General features: G+C 33.8%; 2 protein-coding genes across 3 annotated transcripts; one reads left to right on the forward strand and one right to left on the reverse strand.

Moving 5' to 3' along the window:
- Nucleotides 1-3,903, forward strand: LOC147381973 (autophagy-related protein 8f). Of its 2 annotated transcripts, none has more exons than XM_086429714.1 (6): nt 1-140; nt 1,102-1,153; nt 1,279-1,334; nt 2,600-2,652; nt 3,287-3,405; nt 3,554-3,903. In XM_086429714.1, the coding sequence occupies exons 2-6, from the start codon at nt 1,117-1,119 to the stop codon at nt 3,643-3,645; spliced, it is 357 nt and encodes a 118-aa protein (XP_086285840.1). In that variant the 5' UTR covers nt 1-140; nt 1,102-1,116; the 3' UTR covers nt 3,646-3,903. The 2 variants fall into 2 exon arrangements, with proteins under 2 accessions (XP_086285840.1, XP_086285841.1); XM_086429715.1 differs by having other exon boundaries at nt 91-140; nt 1,105-1,153.
- A 4,211-nt stretch (nt 3,904-8,114) lies between these two features.
- LOC147381974 (uncharacterized) lies at nt 8,115-13,254 on the reverse strand. The gene is made up of 5 exons (XM_086429732.1): nt 13,213-13,254; nt 12,938-13,015; nt 12,771-12,855; nt 9,838-9,926; nt 8,115-8,438 (listed from the first exon to the last, which is right to left on the reverse strand). Exons 1-5 carry the CDS (start codon nt 13,252-13,254, stop codon nt 8,295-8,297), a joined length of 438 nt encoding a protein of 145 aa, XP_086285858.1. The 3' UTR covers nt 8,115-8,294.
- Nucleotides 13,255-20,846: the final 7,592 nt, after the last annotated feature.

Below are 20,846 nucleotides of genomic sequence, written 5' to 3' on the forward strand. Positions count from 1 at the left end.
CGTAAACAGAGATAAGACTTTGTAGTTATAAGAGACGGCCAAAGCGAGAACTCAAAAGCTAATAATAATAAAACTATAAAAGCGTCAAAAGGTGCTGTTTTTTTTTTGTTCAATTTTGCTTCAATTCTTCCGAAAACAAGGTTAGGCTTTGATCAATTACTCGATGGTTAAATAGCTTTTTTTTTTGTGATCAAGGGCTGTTTCTTTCTGTATTTTTTTTGGTAGTTTTAGTAATTTGAGTTTTGATCGTGTGTAGTTCTTGAAAATCATTACTGGTAGTTCAGTCTACTTCGATTCTTCTCCGGAAAAAGTTAGGGTTTGCTTAATTAATCGATAGTTATATAGTTTTTTTGTGATCAAGAGATTTTTCTTTCTGTAATTTTTTTTTTTTTTTTTAGTATTTTGTGTTTTGATCGTGTATAGTTCTTGAAATTCTTTGCTGGTGGATTCGATTTTTTTGGCTTATTTTGTGTATTTTTATGTTTAGAAAGATGGGTTGTTTAGAATTTAATCAATAATCTTTATCTTGTTATCTATATATATATATTTGTTTCTTGTTTAATTTTGAGTTCTGATCGTCGATTGTTCTTGAAAATATTTACTGTTAGTTTCAATTTGTTTATCTTGTTTGCATTTTTTTTTTATGTTTAGAAAGATGGTTTGCTTAGAATTTTAGGGTTTAATTATTGAATTTCACATGATTTGCTACTTTTTTCCTTATTTAACCTTTAGTTCAGGTCGTGGATTGTTCTAGAGAATATTTTCTGCTAGTTAATTTTCCCCCCTTTTGGTATGTTTTTTATGTTTAGAAAGAGGTTTCTTTATAATTTTAGGGTTTTATTATTGAACTTCGCATGATTTACCTTTTTATTATTATTATAAAGTGATCTTATTGTATGCATGTTTTTTAAAGTTTAAGGCTCTGTTTGAATCTGATCTTGTTATTCATTTATGAAGATTGTGCTTGTTTGAAGGTGCAAAATTAGGCTGAGGGTTATTTTGATTTTATGTTTTTGCATTTTTCTATTTGGTTGATCGTGTTCTTAATCACTGAAAATGTCCAATCTTCCATTAGATATTTGAATTTTTTTTTTTTTGCAGTAGTTTCCTGTGAAAATGACTAAAAGTTACTTCAAACGAGAGCATGACCTTGGTATGTACTGATGTTTTAGTTGGGTCAAATGTCCGATACCTATCTTTTAGTCTTTTTGATTTCTTAAATCCTTCAACAATGATCTTCTCTTGATTGTGTTAGTCAATTGGATATTTTGTCTTCAGAGAAGAGGAGGGCCGAGGCTGCAAGGATTAGGGAGAAATACCCTGACAGGATTCCGGTGAGATTCGGTCTCACTCTTGATTCTTTTCTTACATGTGAAAATCCTTATTTTTTTTTTGTCGATGGGTATGAATTTAATCTGAGATCAAAACGAGAAAAGAAAGAAAGAAAAGCAAGGATTTTAAGGGGATCTCCAAAAAGCACAAGGAGGCCGATCCCTTAGTAACACCAAACGTCACCTAAGGACAAAATCCTCAAAGAACACCTAAAATCCTTCCAAAGATTTGACCAAACGAACTTAGCTTTTCTACTCAATATGATGCCACCCAAATCCTCCTCCTACCATTCAAAGATTCCTCTATTGTGATCTTTCCAAATGCTCTAATGAACTTTTGTAGACTGAGGCTTAAAAAGCGTTAAGTTCCTAATCATAATAGGTTTGGTTGAGATTTGAGAAATCTTAAAAGTTCATTTCAATATTCGTGATTTGATTCCACTCTTAGGAGTTCAATTTATGTTGGGTTCACTGAGCATATCTCAATGACCTTTATTTCTGGAGTTATGACGAATAAATTCTAACTTTATGTAAGTATCTACCAATCAGGAAAGTGTAAAAGAGAATGGTGTACTTTTCATCCTAACTGGCCCTTTCCTCCGTTTCCACATGTGATGAAAATCGAGCTTAAATCTTTCATTAATAAAAGTTTGCATGCATCATTCAAGAAAATGGATTTCGAACCAACTCATGAATGTACTCTATAAGAGGTTTTGGTAATGTGGCATCATATATCCAGGCCGAGGATCTGAAAGTGATTATATATATGTGAATGTGCAACTTCTGTACTTGATTTGAGTTATTTTGCTATGTTGAGCTTTTGTACGATTTTCTGTTCCCAACGTTTTGAAATGTGACACTGATTAGTTGCAAAGAGAAGCTCCCCCCCCCAACACACAAAAAAAAAAAAAAAACTTATTATGCTGTCAAGTTTAGCCAATCAAAGAATTTGTTCCAGTAGTGATCTGCCATGTCTTAATGGTCTGAGGAATCCCTACATTTTTTGTGAGTAAAAGGTTCTAAAACCGATGTTCATTTCAATTTATCACTGAATATATTGGGTAAAGAAGCTTCTTCCTTTTACGTACATAGGTCTGATTGAAACCACTCCTTTTATATTTTTCATGAGCAAGACCTGCACTTCTTTCTGCCATTAAATTCTGCTTAAGCTGTCACGTATTATCCATGCAATGCATCTAAAGGGTTTCAGGTCTGCTGGAGTCCTTTTCTTGCTTATATGAACACTGACTGACTTTTATGTTTTAAAGGTAATCGTGGAGAGAGCGGAGAGAAGTGACATACCAAACATTGATAAGAAAAAGTAAGGGATTAATGGCTCTGCCTCTTCATTTTTTAATTCCTCTCCATCTCATGTTATAGAATTTATTGGAATATTTGTTTTATTTAGTACTGGAAAATGACACTCCATTTCCCTTTACCCACCTGGAAAAAGGTGTGCTGCAATAATCTTAGTACCAAGGCCATGACATTAGGGTGCAACTTGGAACAGAACTGATATAGGTCTGTTCCACTAAATAAGAACCAAAACCGAACCAAATTTCCATTAGAACTGAACCAAACCAAACCAAGGTTGGTGTTTGGTTCTATGGGTTGCCAATATCCTATGAACTTCCTTGGAAGCGACATGTTTTCAATGAAAAATAAATAATTAAATAATAAAAATGAAATTTCATATAATACGTTACTAGGATATCCATAAAAAAGTCATTAATTTATGTCCTAACTCCTAAATAATTCTTAATAAATTAATATATATATTTATTTATTATATAAGATTTTGGTTCTCTGTTTGGTTCTTAACCCAGAATTGAACCGCAACTTGTTTGCAGCCCCAAACCATCGGTTTAATTTGGTTCTCAGTTTGTACCGGACCAAGTTCTCCCCTAAATGACATGGTCCGATTGTTTTTACGACCTTGAATATGAAAATTACAGGTACCTAGTTCCTGCTGACCTGACTGTGGGACAATTCGTCTACGTAATCCGTAAGAGAATCAAATTGAGTGCAGAAAAAGCAATTTTCATATTTGTAGATAGCGTGCTCCCACCTACAGGTAATTTTCTTGGAAATTTAGGGTCCTCACTTTTCTTGACAGCCTCAAACATTACAGGGGGTGGTTCTTATTCTTTTATAAGTCAAGTTTCGGTTTTGATGACAAAGCTGTTGTTCACGGCTGTTTTTTTGGGGTTTGGTTGTTTCAGGAGCAATAATGTCTACGATATACGATGAGAAGAAGGATGAGGATGGGTTCCTCTATGTTACTTACAGTGGGGAGAACACCTTTGGGTTTTAGATTCTTACACAGCCCAATTACAACACTGTCATCTCGTTTTCTGTCATCATTCTGTTTACCATCTTCATCACCATTCTTGTCAGTGTTAGAAAAGTAAAAAATTCCAATACCGTGCACTAGTACATATAAGAAGACATCATAGCTGTGGTAATTTGTATAGACATTATGTATATAGCTTCATCGCTTCAGTACCATGTTACAATCTTTTGCTTCATGCCTTGAATAATGCATTTTGCCTTTAATCTATGGGCTCTTCAATGGTTCTTTTTGTTCTCCATTTGAAATTTATTATTGAAGGTGGTACATAAATGCTTTCCCTTGATAGGGAAAAAAAATGAGAAGACACATCCATCCGAGATCTTGCTCTAGAGAATTCAAATTCTCATTGCAGCTGATAATTTAATTAGAGCTGTTATAAAAATGTCTAGTCCTTTCTTCTTTGTGTGTGTGTTTGGGATAAGAAGGCAAAGGGGATGTATTTGAAAAGGAAAACATAGTTTTCACAGATTCAGGAGAATTAAGCCAATATATTTTTGATGGACAAATGCTCATCTAACGGAACACTCGTTGTACTATTTGTCAAGACAAAGCACTATGGGAAGGGAATGAAGCTTTGATATGTAGGTTGTTCCCAAACAGTCTATGAGGCGATACGAGGTAAGGTGTCTACATGGAACGCATTTGTTGGAGTTTAAAACACCTAGGGCTCTTAATCCAGCTGCAGTCCGTTTTTGAACTCCAATAAAAATGTGCCACAGTGACAATGCTGTAATAAGCTCCAATCAAAATGTGCCACATAGACAACTAATGCTGTTATAGGAATGGGACGCCTTTCTGGATCGTTACTCTTCCCAGAAAGGTTTTCTTACTATGAAAAAAAACCTTGATGATACCCAACTCTACAAGTCCTTGGTACACAAATCTAGATGGATTGGTTCAGACCTAATGGTTGATACATTCCAATCATAAAACTCCCATGTCCAAATTTAGTAGTTTGCACCAATCCAAAAATAGCGGAGGAAAAACAAAAGTTTCTATACTATTTCCTCCAAAATTCCTGCACAAATTGATCGAATTTTGTATGGACATGAGACCAATCGATTCATGAAGTGTCTTTTCGCAGTTAATATACCTTTGGGACTGGTCTGGAATTGGTATATATTGCACATGGTTAGGTCTTATGCTTTTTAGTTGATTGAACCACCATGGTATTTTGTTTTAGGTCGTAAAATGATGCAAATGCAATACCTAAGATACCGAAGGAGTTAAGTACAATGCATCCAACTGGTATGTTCAAGAGTTACGAGTGAGTGAGGACTACTCAAAGGGAAATGTCCAAATGATCTATTCGATCTTTTTTGCTTATAGTGGGTAACCCCACCATTCGGTTGATTTGTGGGGCTTCAAACGCTTGACCTACCCTTCTTGAGGAGCTTATCAAGGCTCGGCTTGCCACTAGGCCAACCCCTTGGGGTTAATCTATGGCATCTAAACATTCAAACAACACACATTTACATAACAACAAATAACATCAAAACAAAATATGTATTTTGTGTTTTTGGGAGAATTTGGATCCCAGGTTGAATTTATTTTTTATTTTTTAATAAGAATTGAGGGCTTGGGTTAGAGAATTAATTTCTGGTTAATCAATTCTGGGGGCCTAGGTCTGATTGGCCAAGTGGGATAAAAGGGATATCTGATAGGCCTAGTAGTCCAAAGATTTGATTTTATCATGTTGTTTGTGCTCAAAGATTCAATTTTCCAACAATTCCAGGATTGACAAAAACCTATGGATGTACTACTAAATGGGTAGTCCTGTAATGGTTTTTGTCCATGTGTATATATCCTGAAGAAAAAGATCTATGGTTCTGTGCCCTTACCACGGCAGCCACGTACAGATCGAGTGAAAATTTTCAATTCAGAAAATCACGACTAAATATAACCAATAATTCGGCTCATTTCTTAATCCGAATCTCCGAGTTTCCTAGTCAACAACGAGTTAGTTAAAACGAGTTTCAGTACCAAATCAACTCAATTTTCAATCAAATCGAGTTGACTCGACGACGAGTTCCAATATATAGACATCCACTTAGTTCTTCTCTCTCTCTCTCTCTCTCTCTCTCTCTCTCTCTCATGTCAGCTATGTCTTCCGTCTCCTTCTCTTCTTTCTTTCATTAATTCATGCATGCAGCAGCCATCATCTAGGCATCATGGTTAAGGAGCCTGGTACACAAGTAAGTTACTCTTCTAGCTACCAAGATTTGATGCAGATTGTTTATTCCTTTATGTCTTTTAATATAATTCCAATAAATCCCAAAAAAGAACTCTAAAATCTTCTCTGGGTCCCCTTCAGGATGCAAAGAAAATGGTACTACTCCCTAAGACTTCACTCCAGTTGAAGCTGAAGCCTTTTTTATCAGAAAAACTCCCACAACAACAACAACAACAAGAAAAAGCTTCAAATAAAGAAAACAAGATTGGAAAGAGTTTGAATGGTGCAACTTCTCAAGATCCAAGTAACTTCGAGGCTCTTTTGAATGATATTGAGGATTCTAAAGAAGCGTATTCAGGCAACGTTTTGATTCCTCGGCGCATTGCTCATGAGGAAGATTATCCTGGATTCAACTTTGACTATATTCCACCAAAATACATCCTCCCTCTAACAACTGATGATCATGAACAACCCTTGTTCTCCCTATATTCTTACATTTAACATCCCAAAATTTCAAAAACACAGACCAAAGATAGTAGAGCCTTGTAAGAATCTTCAAGGACTCATATATATATCTACTACTACCAACCTCAAATATAATATATCCTAAGTATATAGGCTGTTGCTCACTTGCTTAAGTGTTTCCATGATTTTAGCTCTCTTGTTTGCATCTTGAGCCTAAGGATGTAGTAGTCCATTCAGGAAAATGATCTCGTAAAACATATTGCCTTTCTTCATCTTTGTATTTGATTGTGTTTACACAAGAGTTCTAAAGTGAAGATCATGGATGTGAAAGATCTTCTCGGTGACAATACCATAGACCTTGGTTTAATTCCCACCATCATCTAAGTTACTGATCTCATTAAAAAATAGGCTTACTAATCACTACTACTACTAACCACATCGGTTGAGTCTATTTGAGTGTCTTTTTCTTTTTTTTTTTCTTTCGTTTTTTTTAGTAAGTTTAGCACGGCTCTTATTATCATAATTAGAGTTGTGATAATCTACGTGTGCCCCCATCACAGAACCATAGATCATTTGCCTCGAGATATACAAGAAAAGTATTTATGATTCTATGTATCCCGAGTCAAATGATCTACGATTCTATACTGGGGCATATGTCAGAGAGGGAGAAAGAGGGGGGGGGGTTTTCAAAAAATCATTATTATAATTGTTTTTACATTATAATGTGCTTTTTAAAGTCAACTAAGATGGAGACAACTGCACCATTTCTCTCTCTTTTTTCTTTTTTTCTTTTTCTAAGCAAACAAGGGATTAGTGGCTAATGGAGTTGAAGATGGGTTCAAGGGGAGTTGAACCTAGTCATGGGATATGCTTATCAATTACTAGATTGGTGTGGATAATTTGTAAATTATGGATAAAGATGCTTCTATTGCAAGAAGTTTCTACTTCTCTACAACTGTAACAACTGGTTATTTTCAGAAATTAAAACTCTATAAACCATCCAACATTAGCTAGTTGGTTACTTCACTTTTTGCATTTTTAGCAAATCTTCTATTTTGTAACTATCCAATATCCAATTTAGAGCCTAATGGCCAACCACGATCAAGAAAGATATTCTGCTTTTTCTACTTTGAATTAATGTAAGTTCTCACCTTGCACTTGTAACAAACTTCCATGTCTCTAGTTACAGTCTTTCAATTTGTTTAAACCGATTGGCATTTATTGAGGAATTTAAAAATAATATGATATTTTTTTGTTGTAAAAGATAATATTGAATACTTACCATTAAGGTTTATTTACAGAATATTTCCGTAATAGAAATTTTCAGATAAGAATCAGATCGGTTCCAGAACAAATCAAAACTATCATTGAATATCAATAATTGGATCAAACACTTACTGTCAAAGAAAATTTAAGGCCAAATAAGAATTCCAACACTTCATCATATAGCACTGTTTTCTGATTGGGACATGGTCGATATCGATACATTAGGTTATCAAAGCGGATCCTTATTGAACCTGAATCCTCGATCTTTGCCCTAAGTTGTTGGATTCGAAAAGGATTTCAAGTTGGATCCAATCTATTGCCAGCCCTACTTGTTGAGAGCTTAATTTTTCTTTTCAACAACATTTACTAACCAGATGCATGTAGGGTTTAACTAAAACGTTTTCCGTGGCACCAGATTAATCCCAACAAGGGATGATGCCTACAAGAATGTCTCCGAAAAAATGTGTAAGGTGGAAACATATAACTTAACAAAAATTTCAGAATCACAAAAAGAAAAAAACAAAAAAAAAACATAATTATAATAATCATAAGAAATGGCAAAACTAAAATGCCAAACAAGACAAATCCCAAACCCGAATCCCTAACAGAACCAACGATCCCATGAAAACCCAATTTGATTTGATATCGATCCAATTGTTGAGATTGCAGACTTCCTATCTCCACTAGACAGTCATGTTAGTAGCTATCAGTTGCTACTACAGTTGACAATAAACGGTCTAACAAAATTGATGAATTGAGAGGTCCTGATCCCCAGCTTGAGATCGATCTCTCCACCTCCCAACCAAAAGAAATCAGGATTAAGCTTTGCAATTGCTTCATCCATTATCACCTGAAATAAACCCATTTTTGTTTCAAATAATTAGCTGAAATTCATAAAGTAGTAATCAATAATCATACCCATGCATCTACACTCTCAAAGGTGGTATTGTATCTTCTATTTTTAAACGTACGGTAATTCTGGATACTCTGAGGTTTTATTTTCAAACAAAATAAAATTAAATACCGTTCATGTCTCAAAATTAGAACCGGAAGAACATACTTTTTCTCTGATTGGTTAAGCTGCCATTTGAATATTAAGATGTTCTTTCCATTGCAATTTTGATTGACAATTGTTCTTTGAGCTCAAGAACTTCTTTATCAAGCTAAGACTTCCTTGCCTAATCTTCCTTTCTCCTTCCCCTCCACCCTACCCCCTCAAAGATCCTCAGTTGTACAATGAGTTTGTCTACCCAAAGATGCTTCTAAGCTCAAGTAACAAATGATACTTTTGTGTTTTCTTACATTATAGAATTCATTGGACATATAGAGAGAAGTTCAATGGGATAAGGGATAAACATAGAGATACGTGTCAATGAAAATCAATAACAATCCCAGCTAGAAGAAAATGAAAGTTGAAGGTTCTTAATGAGTGAAAGGGGACCTAAAAGAATGTGGATTGCATACTTTGAAGAAATCTAAGACATAGCTTTAGACAAAAATGAATGTAGGCTTTGATGATGATGATGAATTTAACTACTCCATTACAAGATATTTAATACTACCTTATTTTGTTTGAAGATTTCTAAGATCATTTCTATTTAAAGATTTTATACTGTCCAAAATGTTTTTAAACAAGGCAAATTTCAGGGATTTCTTAACCTTTCAATTTAAGAGAAGTCAAACAAATATTTTATGAAGAAATGCAATTTATTAGGTCAAATGGATTGGATTCATGACCCTGTGAAATGTGTATAATATTTAAACCTTCCTTCACAAATGGATATTTTCATTAATGAAGACTGGGTCCACTAGCTGAAGAAAAGACAGGAATCAGTATTCAATCCAGGCAATAAAACATAGGGGCCTATGTGTCTGTGCTTCATCAAGCAGGAGATGCTACAATTGTCTGGAATGCATGATAGTTACATGTGCGTAGCATGAAAGCCATTGTAAGTTTCAACATTTAGAAAATTTTAGAATGACTAGTGCCTTTCACAACGATGGCGACATAGCAAAATAATTGAGTCTAACCATTTCAGATAATTAGTTTTTACTTGAAATTCACCTTTATTATTGAAATTAGAACCACCAGTCACATCAACTGAATTCATTTGTGGTGATTAATAATGAATAAGACAGAACATAAAGACAGTAGAATTTTAAACGTAAATAATCACCCAAATGAGAATTGATTTTTTTTTTTTTAATCTTTTTCAATAGTAAGTACACCAAAGGAAAATATTAATTACCGGAATGTCAGTTTTCATGCCAATACATGTCACTCCATTGTGCTCATATCCAGTCAACTTCACTGACTCCTCCTCAGGTGCAAGCCTCACTGTATTAACAGTTACAAATATTGTTATCTCCAAGGTTCGAGTACAGTGCAAAGGGTGACGTAAGCACCGGAAGATACTTCAAGTTCTCATACAAGATTCGTAAACAAAAATAGAAGGCAAGAGATAGCAGCTTAAGTTGGATCGGTTCATCATCACAAGTCAGAAAAAGAAAGTCCATATCAATCCATAAGATCGGACCCACAAATTTCTGGTCTTCAATTTCCAGAAAATTTCAGTGGCCACAAGCCTCAGGCATATTATAGTAGTTTTTTTTAATGTCAACTCAGGAAAACAGGGAAAACAAATAATGAAACAGTAATTCTAAGAAGAATCGATAGAGGTTATATAAGAGGAACATCCAGTCTATAAAATCTTAATGTGTTGTTCACATGTCAGACATAAACCAGCAATCTTATCAGGACAAATCATAATTACCCTCCATGATAGTTCATAATTTTACAAATTCTAATGTATGTCTAATCAAACTAAACATCTTCTATATCTATATGAATGCTGTTTTTTTATATGTTATCAGGTTTTCAGGGTCCAGGTGTCCTACACCTCGTGCTCATGTCTGGTGCCGACATGCATGTGCTTATTAATCTACACACACCACACCCATTTCCCCCTCTAAACTGACAGTAGTTACATAATCACAAGGATCTGCAAATTGTTATGAAACAAGCTTTAGTGATAAAATTATAATGTTGGAGCACTATTGATGGGAGCATAGCAACAAAATTCTCCAATTGTCTGAAAAGTTACAATTAATTTATGATTATGAAAACATGTAAATATGATTCTCCATAGAATCTACAGTCTACACATGGTCTTCATTGACACAGAAAAACCAAACGATAGACAAACTAGTCGCTAGAATTTTAATTTGGTTGATATTTATGGAAAAAAAGATGTCATAAGCGAGTATATTGGCATTATTGTGAACATGTAAATATGATTGACAACTCTAATTTGTGCACACAGCTCTTGCATTAAACCTTTCTAAGAAACTCATCCTCGCTTTTAGGCACTTTACTTATTGCGGCATCACCTTCTTTCTTGAACTTTTGTCCCTTTGATGAAGTTAATTATGGTGAAGCCGTAGCGAAGTGTATCTACATTTTCTGATTTCATCATGACAGCTTGATCATCCTCTGACTTTAAGGGCTTCAAAAATAAAGTATTGTTAAAATTCTTGACTTTCAAGAACGTATCTTTGAGTCATCGAAAATTTGTGAGAGATGTTCACCTCTGATTTTCCTTCCGAAGAAGCCAGAATTTGTATACCTTCTTTTCCATAATAAAAAATAAAGACATTCTATTGGGTCCTCAATTCCTAACATTGTTTGTCCATCAACTATTCTAAACGTTATGTCCTCTCTTTAATAGAGACTTCCAAATTATCCACATGAGATACCAATGCCACAAAATCTTCATTCTTACCCATTATTCCACAATTGAGAAGATTCCAGGATTCGCTCTAATACCAAATTGATGTGGTACAACTAGCTCAGATACAATACAACGATTAAAAGTACAAGGGTGCTGTGAACCTGATTATGTGGTCCAATAAAAATCCAGTCCATTTCAAGCTTGCTTTGATATCAAACTTGATGGACAACAGAGTTATTGGTTTTAAGAAGGTTTGAATCATGACTTAAACGGGTTCAATCAAGGATTTTAGGGTGCAGGTTTAAGGATTACTTGGACTGGAGAAAAAAGGCCTACGATTTATTAGGTTAAAAATGATTTATAATATATCCGAAATTATTTCATAAAGTGGCTGTTGATCAGGATGAAAACAGACTAGAGAGGTATGAATTTAAGGAGAAACAGGAGAAAACATTCAGCAAATTACTTGATGATCTGCTATCAAAAGGGTAGGTGTAATGAGTCGTAAAGCCCTTGAAAATCAGATCAATTGAGTCGCAGTAATATCATGATTTTTGTGCCTTTGAAGTTCCAATCAATCAAAGGAGTCTCACATTTGAAGCACACACCAGCAATGGGCGGCCAAGGAAAACCTTTTGTTCACCATATTCATAAAATTGAGGTAATTACAAGCATTTTTCCAGAAACTATGTTCACCACATTTGTTTCTGAAACATGTGTCAAAATTGTTTATTTTCTAAAAATAAATGTAGAAAAAGTAACTAGAAATGTGAAATAAATTAATTTTCTTCTCTGAAATAATACTTTTTTGAGAGTTGCTGACAAAAAAAGGTTTATATTTCTAAGAGAAAAACAAAGTCCAAGAATCCTTACTGCTCTAAATATGGCATGGATGAAGCGTTAGTCCAAACATATTAGGCCACTAATAAGAATGGTATACATCACCTCTAAGATAGAGCTTAACAAAGCACATATGAAATAAAGACATCAATATTGTACCACAAATAGGCATAGTTCAGCATCTCCTAATGATTCAATAAATTGCTAGGCATCCCATTGGCATTTCCAATTTCCAAATACAAGAAACTCTTATCTTTGGAAGTTTCATGGAAAAAAAGGTTTATATTTCTAAGAGAAAAACAAAGTCCAAGAATCCTACTGCTGCTCTAAATATGGCATGGATGAAGCGTTAGTCCAAACATATTAGGCCACTAATAAGAATGGTATACATCACCACCTCTAAGATAGAGCTTAACAAAGCACATATGAAATAAAGACATCAATATTGTACCACAAATAGGCATAGTTCAGCATCTCCTAATGATTCAATAAATTGCTAGGCATCCCATTGGCATTTCCAATTTCCAAATACAAGAAACTCTTATCTTTGGAAGTTTCATGGAAGTTGTGTTTATCATTCTTATACGCTTTCACAGGAAAATTCAACTTACAATTGAATTTCTTCTTTGGTATCTTTCCTTCATTGAGTGAATACAGAAAGTTTTTCACAGTTTCAGCATTGAATCGAGCAGTATACTGCAATAAAAATAAATAAAAGATTAGACAGTGTAGGGCAGTAGGTAAAATTGAAAAGGTGGATGAATGTTGAACGAAGTACCTGAACGACAACAACATAATACTTTGAATTATTGCGATCACTACAATCAGTAACATTGGCCTGGGCTTGTGTGTTTACCTGAGCCCAAAATAAAAAACAACGCTTACTGCTACTAAAAGAGCCCAAGAACTAAGACGAAAAGAGAAAAATAAAAGCTTAAAAGAATGCAAAGAGAATATAGGATAACGTATTCATCTAATTAATTCATAAGCTGGGATCACGGTTTCAAAAATTGACCATTTCGGTTGAAATTTTCAGTTCCAATCGAAACCAACATGAAATATATTGAGAACATAGAATAGCAAAAAATTTCCCATTACTTCAGTTTATTTCAACACATCTTGGTATATGATGAAAGCGATATTACAGGGCATGTTTACTGCATGTCAACTGAACCATATATTTAATGCCATGGTGATTGCTCATAAAAACTTCCATTTCCTCCTCTAATCACGAAAAGCCAACTTCTCCTAAAATGATCAGTCGCCTTTAGTTATTTCTTCTTTTCTTAGTTTTGCCTCTCTTTTTTCCTTTTACTTTATTTCTTTCCTTCTTTTTCCCTCATAAGTAAGTCTTGTTTGAGTTACCAGAGACCAAAACAAAATTACTGTAAGCATAGGATAGGCCCCCGATTAAGGGGGTGAAAAACAACCTGCTGCACTCAAAGGGAGGGTTTATGATCCACCCTGCAACTCATTCCTTCAGTTGATCATTCTTTGGATGTTGATCAATGTATCACATGATCACTCAAACGGAATATATGGATGGACCTATAATATAATTTATACTAGATTTATATAAAGATCCTCATATTTTCAGGGTCAATTTTTCAAAAACATTTTAATTGTCCCCCTAAGCATCTATGTTTTAGTATGATGTGATTTATTTTATCTACAGCTCTCTTACTTATCAAAACAAAAAAAAAAATTGGTCAGACTAGATTTTCTTGGAAAAAAATATTTTTCAAATTTAATACATTTAACACAAAAGTACTTAATAATTATAAACCATGTATAAAAATTAAGGAATTTGCAGTAGATATATTGTGTAAATTATAATAAATTTCAGTTCGATAAGTTTGGAATGGAAATATTTCGATCAGTGTGGAAATTAGTACACCATAGTCGTAGTCATTGAAATTATGGACTTTTTTTTTTTTTCTTTTTGATAACCATTGAAAATAAGGAAATGTTGAGGAGATTTTCATTCGTGCTATAGGAAATGATAAAATGAACATGAAAACACACCCATAAATCATTTCTACATAGACAACCACATGGATGTGGAAATGAAGATTAATAATGTCTTGGTATATGTTGGCAAAGTATTTGTGAATCCGACAGACAAAAACAAGTATATTCTACATGAAAATGAGAACAAAAATGACAAATTAACTACACATCATAATATGTAAAAAAAAAAATGCTTAAATTAGCAAATTATTAAGCACTACACTCATATTACGGTCGACCGTTTGTGCATGTTTTATATAACTTGACAATATGTTTAAAATATATCCAAATAATATGATATATGGACATCTACTAATGGATGAATAGTGTATGTACCTTATAATATCCTTTTTTTTTTTACAAGGAGTTTGTATTTTTATAAATTTTGTCAATAATAAAAAAATATTTCGATTGAATTTTAGTGTTATCGAAATATTTCCATTGAAATCTGGCATTTTGATACTTGAAATTTGAATAGCTCTATCGAAACTTACTATTTGCAAAACATGTTGTGAAATGAACAGTAATTTCCATGGAATATTTTAGTCTATATCATGTAAATATGTCAAAATTCAATAACCAGCATATAGGAATAGCAATAGTTCAGTATATTTATATTATGGGTCAGGATCCATATACACATAAAGCTACTCATAAAGCTACAAAGGTTCAGAATGGGCTGATTTTAGTGAGGATGATCTCTATGGTGAGGAGATCATCCTCACCAAAAATCAGCCCATTCTGAAACTTCTAGCCCCATGTTTACAAGTTGACTTCTGGACCGTCCATTTTTTGTAAACCACTTTTGATGGGTTAGAAGTTTTGGAATGGGCTGATTTTTTTGCAAGGATGATTCCCTCACCATAGAGATCATCCTCACAAAAAATCAGCCCAATCCAAACCTTTTTGCCCATATAAGACAAAACATGTTGTAGCTTTATGTGTATACAGATCCTAATCCTTATATTATAAATTTTGTAATAAAAGTTATTTTATTAAATTAGTATTTTTTTTTTTTTCTATATTAAAAAAATATAGAAAAAAGAAACCAGTAAGGGAACAAATGCATATTTGATATTTCTTCAACAACATATAATTAAGTATATGTATGTATAATTCAAACTTTTAATTTAAGATATTATTTGTAAATGGTAATTAAAGGTTTTTACTTTTATTATTGTATAGTAATAATTTAATTTGTAATTTAAACTAAGAGAACAACAACTAAGGTGGTTTAGGCATATTCACCACCGAAGGACGATTGAGCTCCAATTAGAAGAAGTGTTCAAGTTCAAGGTTCAAAAACAACAGGAAGATCCAAAAGAGTAGGTGGTAATGGTAAAAGCACATATAAACACACTTTTAATAACAGAGGATCTGCCTCGGGGTAAAGTCGAATGGCATAACAAGATTCTTTTAGCTAACCCCAAAGCTTTGTGAGGAGGTAACCATAAATTAGTCATTCTCCCTGTATAGGTTGGCGAAAGATTCTAGGGATTAAGACTAGTGAGCTACTAAGGCATGTTGGTTGTCTCCAATAGGAGAAACACTCAATATCCAAACTTGTCAACAAGAGATGACTATCTATCCATGGTTCCAACAAAATCTAGTTTTTTCTCCATTACTTACCAAGTAACAGTTTGATTTCTTGACCAGGTATGAATTCAATCATTGCTCTCTAGACCATTTATGAGCTGATAAAAGGTTTATGGTCCAAATGTCACAATGGCTTATGTAGAAAGCAATAATCCAATCCTTACATAAAAAGTTTTTGTTATTAAGTAATTGTTGACAAACCATTTACCCCAAAAGGACGATCTAATGGGGAAGGCTCAACTATGAATATAAGAGGTCACGATACGCCATACGTGAGCACGAGACACCGGGGAGCGGAGGCAGATAACACAACACTCAACGCTCCCCCTCACCCATAAGGGTGGAAAACTCCCTCGAGGAGACTCACACTTGTGACCTACATGAACCTAGTGCTTTGATACCATGTTGACAAACCATTTACCCCAAAAGACCGATCCAATGGGGAAAGAGCAACTATGAATATAAGAGGACCACGGGTCGAACTGGGTACGATACGTGAGCACGTGATACTCAGGAGAGAAGGTGGATAACACAACACTCAATAGTAATGTCCGGAAAAGCTTCATCATGTCTACCCCGATCCACTTACTAAGTCTTTGAAGACCTAGTTCCCCTCCTATAAAACCTGATTCCAACCAATGGGATAAAAAAGAGAATTAGGGAAGACCCTTTTCACAGAAAATTGGAAAAAATGCTTTCAATTTTGACCTTACTAGAATGTTACCTTGGCACTTCTACTTCGGGGATTATTTTGTGCCGGCACTTATTGGCTCTTGAACACTCCTCAATATGACACAACACATCTACACATGTACCGAAAGAAAAAAAAACGTCTTATGATACTTCAAAGTATGTCTCATTTCGATTTGGTAAAATGAAATGTCATTTAGGGAAAACTTTGTAAAATCAAGTATTACCATACATAAATAAAAATGCTTGGGTCCTTAAAACTCTTTGTATGATATCAAATAATTTTTGTATTTGGTTTTGGAAGGTCAACATTTTTGGTACAAGGAGGACCCATGGCAATATTTTGCAAGATCTCCATAAAGGGGAGGAAGGTTTTTCTTTTCTTGCTTTTCTTTTCTTTTTCTAGTTCTATTGAATTCTTGAAAACCCTCAAACATATTTGTTTTGTTTTATCCATCATAAATCTTTTACCATATAAACCGCTTTCTCTTAACCCTTAGTCCTTAACCTACAAACCTCAACCTTTAACTCAATCCCAAAACAGATTCCCTACTCCATATTTCCTCTTCTCCCACCCGCCCTGAATCACTTTTGCTTCTTCTTTTGTCTCCCACCTCCACTTCAACTTCAATGGGTTCGAGATAGTCCCGCCATCCTTGGCTTAAATTTTTTTTTTTTTTTCGCTTTTTTCAGCTTTCTACTTCAGCTTCATTATTTAACTCATTTCTACTCCCATCTATCGTTTGTCTTAGTTTTCTTCTATTGCTTCTGTTACTGTAGAAAAAAAGATGAAGAGAAGAAGGGCAAGGAATAGTTATGTAGATTTAAGAGGAGGGTGCTTAGTTGGATGTAAAATTAGGGTAAGGCTACCCTCTATTTTCCTTTTATAAGCAAAGATTCATTAATAGAAAAGTAGGCCAGCCGAGATGACCAAACCAAGCAAAGTAAGGCTACTCTCAATTGTAGACAAAAAGGTAAGAGAAATATGAAAATTAGATGAAGGAATGGTTTGATCTAAATCCATCTTGGTCCGAACCAAACCAACATATCGAACACTTATAAGAAATAAATAAATCAACTAGTAACCAGTCATAGTTCTAAACCTAGTTTGCATTTTGGCCATAGCTAACTCTAATTATCTCAAAAGTATGTAATCTTGAGGCTCATAGCCAATTGAACAAGCTTTCCAGCATTATCAAAATTAAGCTATTTCCTTGATTTATTATATTAACATATAAAATATAAAACCATATTCAAAGGGACGAAATAGAAAGAAAGGTCGCTCTATTATAGTACCAAAGATACTCGAAGCAAAACCGCACCACTTTCTACATTGTTTTAGAGACTACTAAGAGTTCTCCATGGTAAAAGAAGAAATTAAACCATCGACAATGATCCAAATTAACATTTAAGTAAATTTTGCCAAAAACACAATGTTTAAAGATTGAAGATCAAATTTGTAGGTTTGAAGAGGCCTTGATCTTATAAAGATGAAAGATCTAGGTCACGTAAAGCTAACTAAATTCCTCCAAAATTGAAATTCGAAGCAAGAAGAACAAAGCGATTAGGAATCTAAATTTACAAGATTTGGAGACTTTTTTCAGCTTTCTACTTCAGCTTCATTATTTAACTCATTTCTACTCCCATCTATCGTTTGTCTTAGTTTTCTTCTATTCTTCTGTTGTACTGTAGAAAAAATGAAGAGAAGAAGGGCAAGGAATAGTTATGTAGATTAAGAGAGGGGTGCTTAGTTGGATGTAAATTAGGGTAAGGCTACCCTCTATGTTCCTTTTAAAGCAAAGATTCATTAATAGAAAAGTAAGGCCAGCGAGATGACAACCAAGCAAAAGTAAGGCTACCCTCAATTGTAGACAAAAGGTAAGAGAAATATGAAATTAATGAAGGAATGTTTGATCTAATCCATCTTGGTCCGAACCAAACAGCACACTATCGAGACACTTATAAGAAATAAACAAATCAACTAGTAACCAGTCATAGTTCTAACCTAGTTTGCATTTTGGCCATAGCTAACTCTAATTATCTCAAAAGTATGTAATCTTGAGGCTCATAGCCAATTGAACAAGCTTTCCAGCATTATCAAAATTAAGCTATTTCCTTGATTTATTATATTAACATATAAAATAATAAAACCATATTCAAAGGGACGAAATAGAAGAAAGGTCGCTCTATTATAGTACCAAAAGATACTCGAAGCAAACCCGCACCACTTTCTACATTGTTTAGAGACTACTAAGAGTTCTCCATGGTAAAAGAAGAAATTAAAAACCATCGACAATGATCCAAATTTAACATTTAAGTAAATTTGGCCAAAACACACAATGTTTAAAGATGAAGATCAAATTTGTAGGTTTGAAGAGGCCTTGATCTTATAAAGATGAAAGATCTAGGTCACGTAAAAGCTAACTAAATTCCTCCAAATTGAAATTCGAAGCAAGAAGAACAAAGCGATTAGGAATCTAAATTTACAAGATTTGGAGACAATTAAAGAGTCCCATAGATGCTCTTGCAGAGATGATCGATCGAAGCGGCATCCAGAATTTCTCTTCTGGCCTCGAGAGAATCGATCGTAGTAGTCGAAAGGTAAAGGTACTCTCTTGAATGAGAACTCTCGAACACCATTGGCGCGAAGTATGGAAGAGAGGTGTGATTCGGTGGTGCTTACGCTGGAGTCATCTTCGTGTGGTGAGATGGAAAGAACGGTTGAGAATTGTTTGGGTAAATGAGAAAGCTCTGCTTCTGTTATTCGTTGAAGGATTTGGATTTGAAGCTTCTCCAGTTCTGCTAGGGCCCCCTCCATTGGTTCCACTTCTCTCTCTCTCTCTCTCTCTCTCTCTCTCTCTCTCTATCCTGGGTTTATCAATTGGTTTTTGGGTTCTGACTCAAACGACTTGAATATCCTCTCAAAGCGGACAAACCGATTTCAACATTAATGAAAAACTTGAAATTATTGAAAAAATAAATAAATATGTGGATGTGTATTTTAAAAATAATTGTTGTTTTAATTGTGGTGTAATTAAACAATCACAAAAGTTCGTTGTATCACAAACATTTTAAATTTAAATTAAAAAAAAAAAAAAAATTAATCACAAATATTCGACCAAGTTTAGGCAATGGGACTAAGAATTAGTTTGTGTTTGTTAACACTTATAAAGTCTGAACAGAGATGGTCTTCCTTTAAAATTCAGATTTTAGGAGTTCTATTGATGTTTGTTTCGATTCAGATTTCAAAATTAAAAACTAAAATTAGAAGTTTTGGTTCAACGATGGGAGGACGCTGAATGAAATTTTGAATTCTGAATTTATTTTTTATTTCTAAAATACCCTCCTCAAAATATCGATTTCTACCACTTATCCCTTGTTATATAAATTCTTTAACTTTTCTACCTCTCATTCCTCTACAACAGTATTGTAAAAATCTCTCTCTTTTCTCTTGTTTTGTGATCGAAAATCCTATATTTTTAATTCCGAATTTAATACAATAAGATCTCTCTATATCTTTATTAGAATTACAAAAAAGTAATATTGTCAAAATGATCATCATATTTTTAAAATTATGTTTATAAGCATAAGCTTTTAAAAATGACAAATAAACAACTTTTACAAAACCAAATTTTAAAAAAACAAAAAACTAGACTTCAAACTTCGAATTTTAGACTACAGAAATGTTACCAAACATACCCTTAGTTTACAATTGCCTAATTCAATTATTTTTGTTGGCCCAATTTTATTATCCATTAAGTCCGTAGTAGGAGTGTCAATGGGTCCGACCTAGTTCTTAAAGAACTTAGAATCATAATCATTATATTTTTCCGATTCTAACTCTAAAATAAATGGAATCCGAATCAGAACCACCAAAAAATACCACCCATACTCAAGAATTGAATGAAAATAAATATAAAAAAAATTCCTTAAAAAAAAATCACACATATTATTTATAAAATATCAATTTAGTTATAATTTGCTCCACTAAGAATATATATATATATATTCAAATTTTAAAATTCATCGAACTTTTGAAAGAGATGGTACATTCTAAGCTCCAATACTTAATTTGTATGAAAAAATTGAAGATATATATATATAATCGGGTATCTTATAGACAGCAGACCAAGCTCGTATTTAGGACAAGACTAGGCTTGAGGCACATGCAATGCCCATACATCACACGCACCAGGCAAGTGAGGTTGCGCCCTCATGGGTGGCCACTGAAGAATTTAATGCTCATACTAAGTATGAAACTCACAAAAAAATTGAAAAAATTTCTAGATACGTTTAAATTTTAAAATAAAAGAAACCTTAAATCATGTATATAAAAAATGACAAAATAAATTGGTTGGATTCAATTTTGAACCCGACTCTAGTTAGTTCCA

Source organism: Akebia trifoliata, unplaced genomic scaffold (genome assembly GCF_017979445.1).
Source record: "Akebia trifoliata isolate Shusen 1 unplaced genomic scaffold, ASM1797944v1 Contig00095_ERROPOS300000, whole genome shotgun sequence".
NCBI lineage: Eukaryota > Viridiplantae > Streptophyta > Magnoliopsida > Ranunculales > Lardizabalaceae > Akebia > Akebia trifoliata.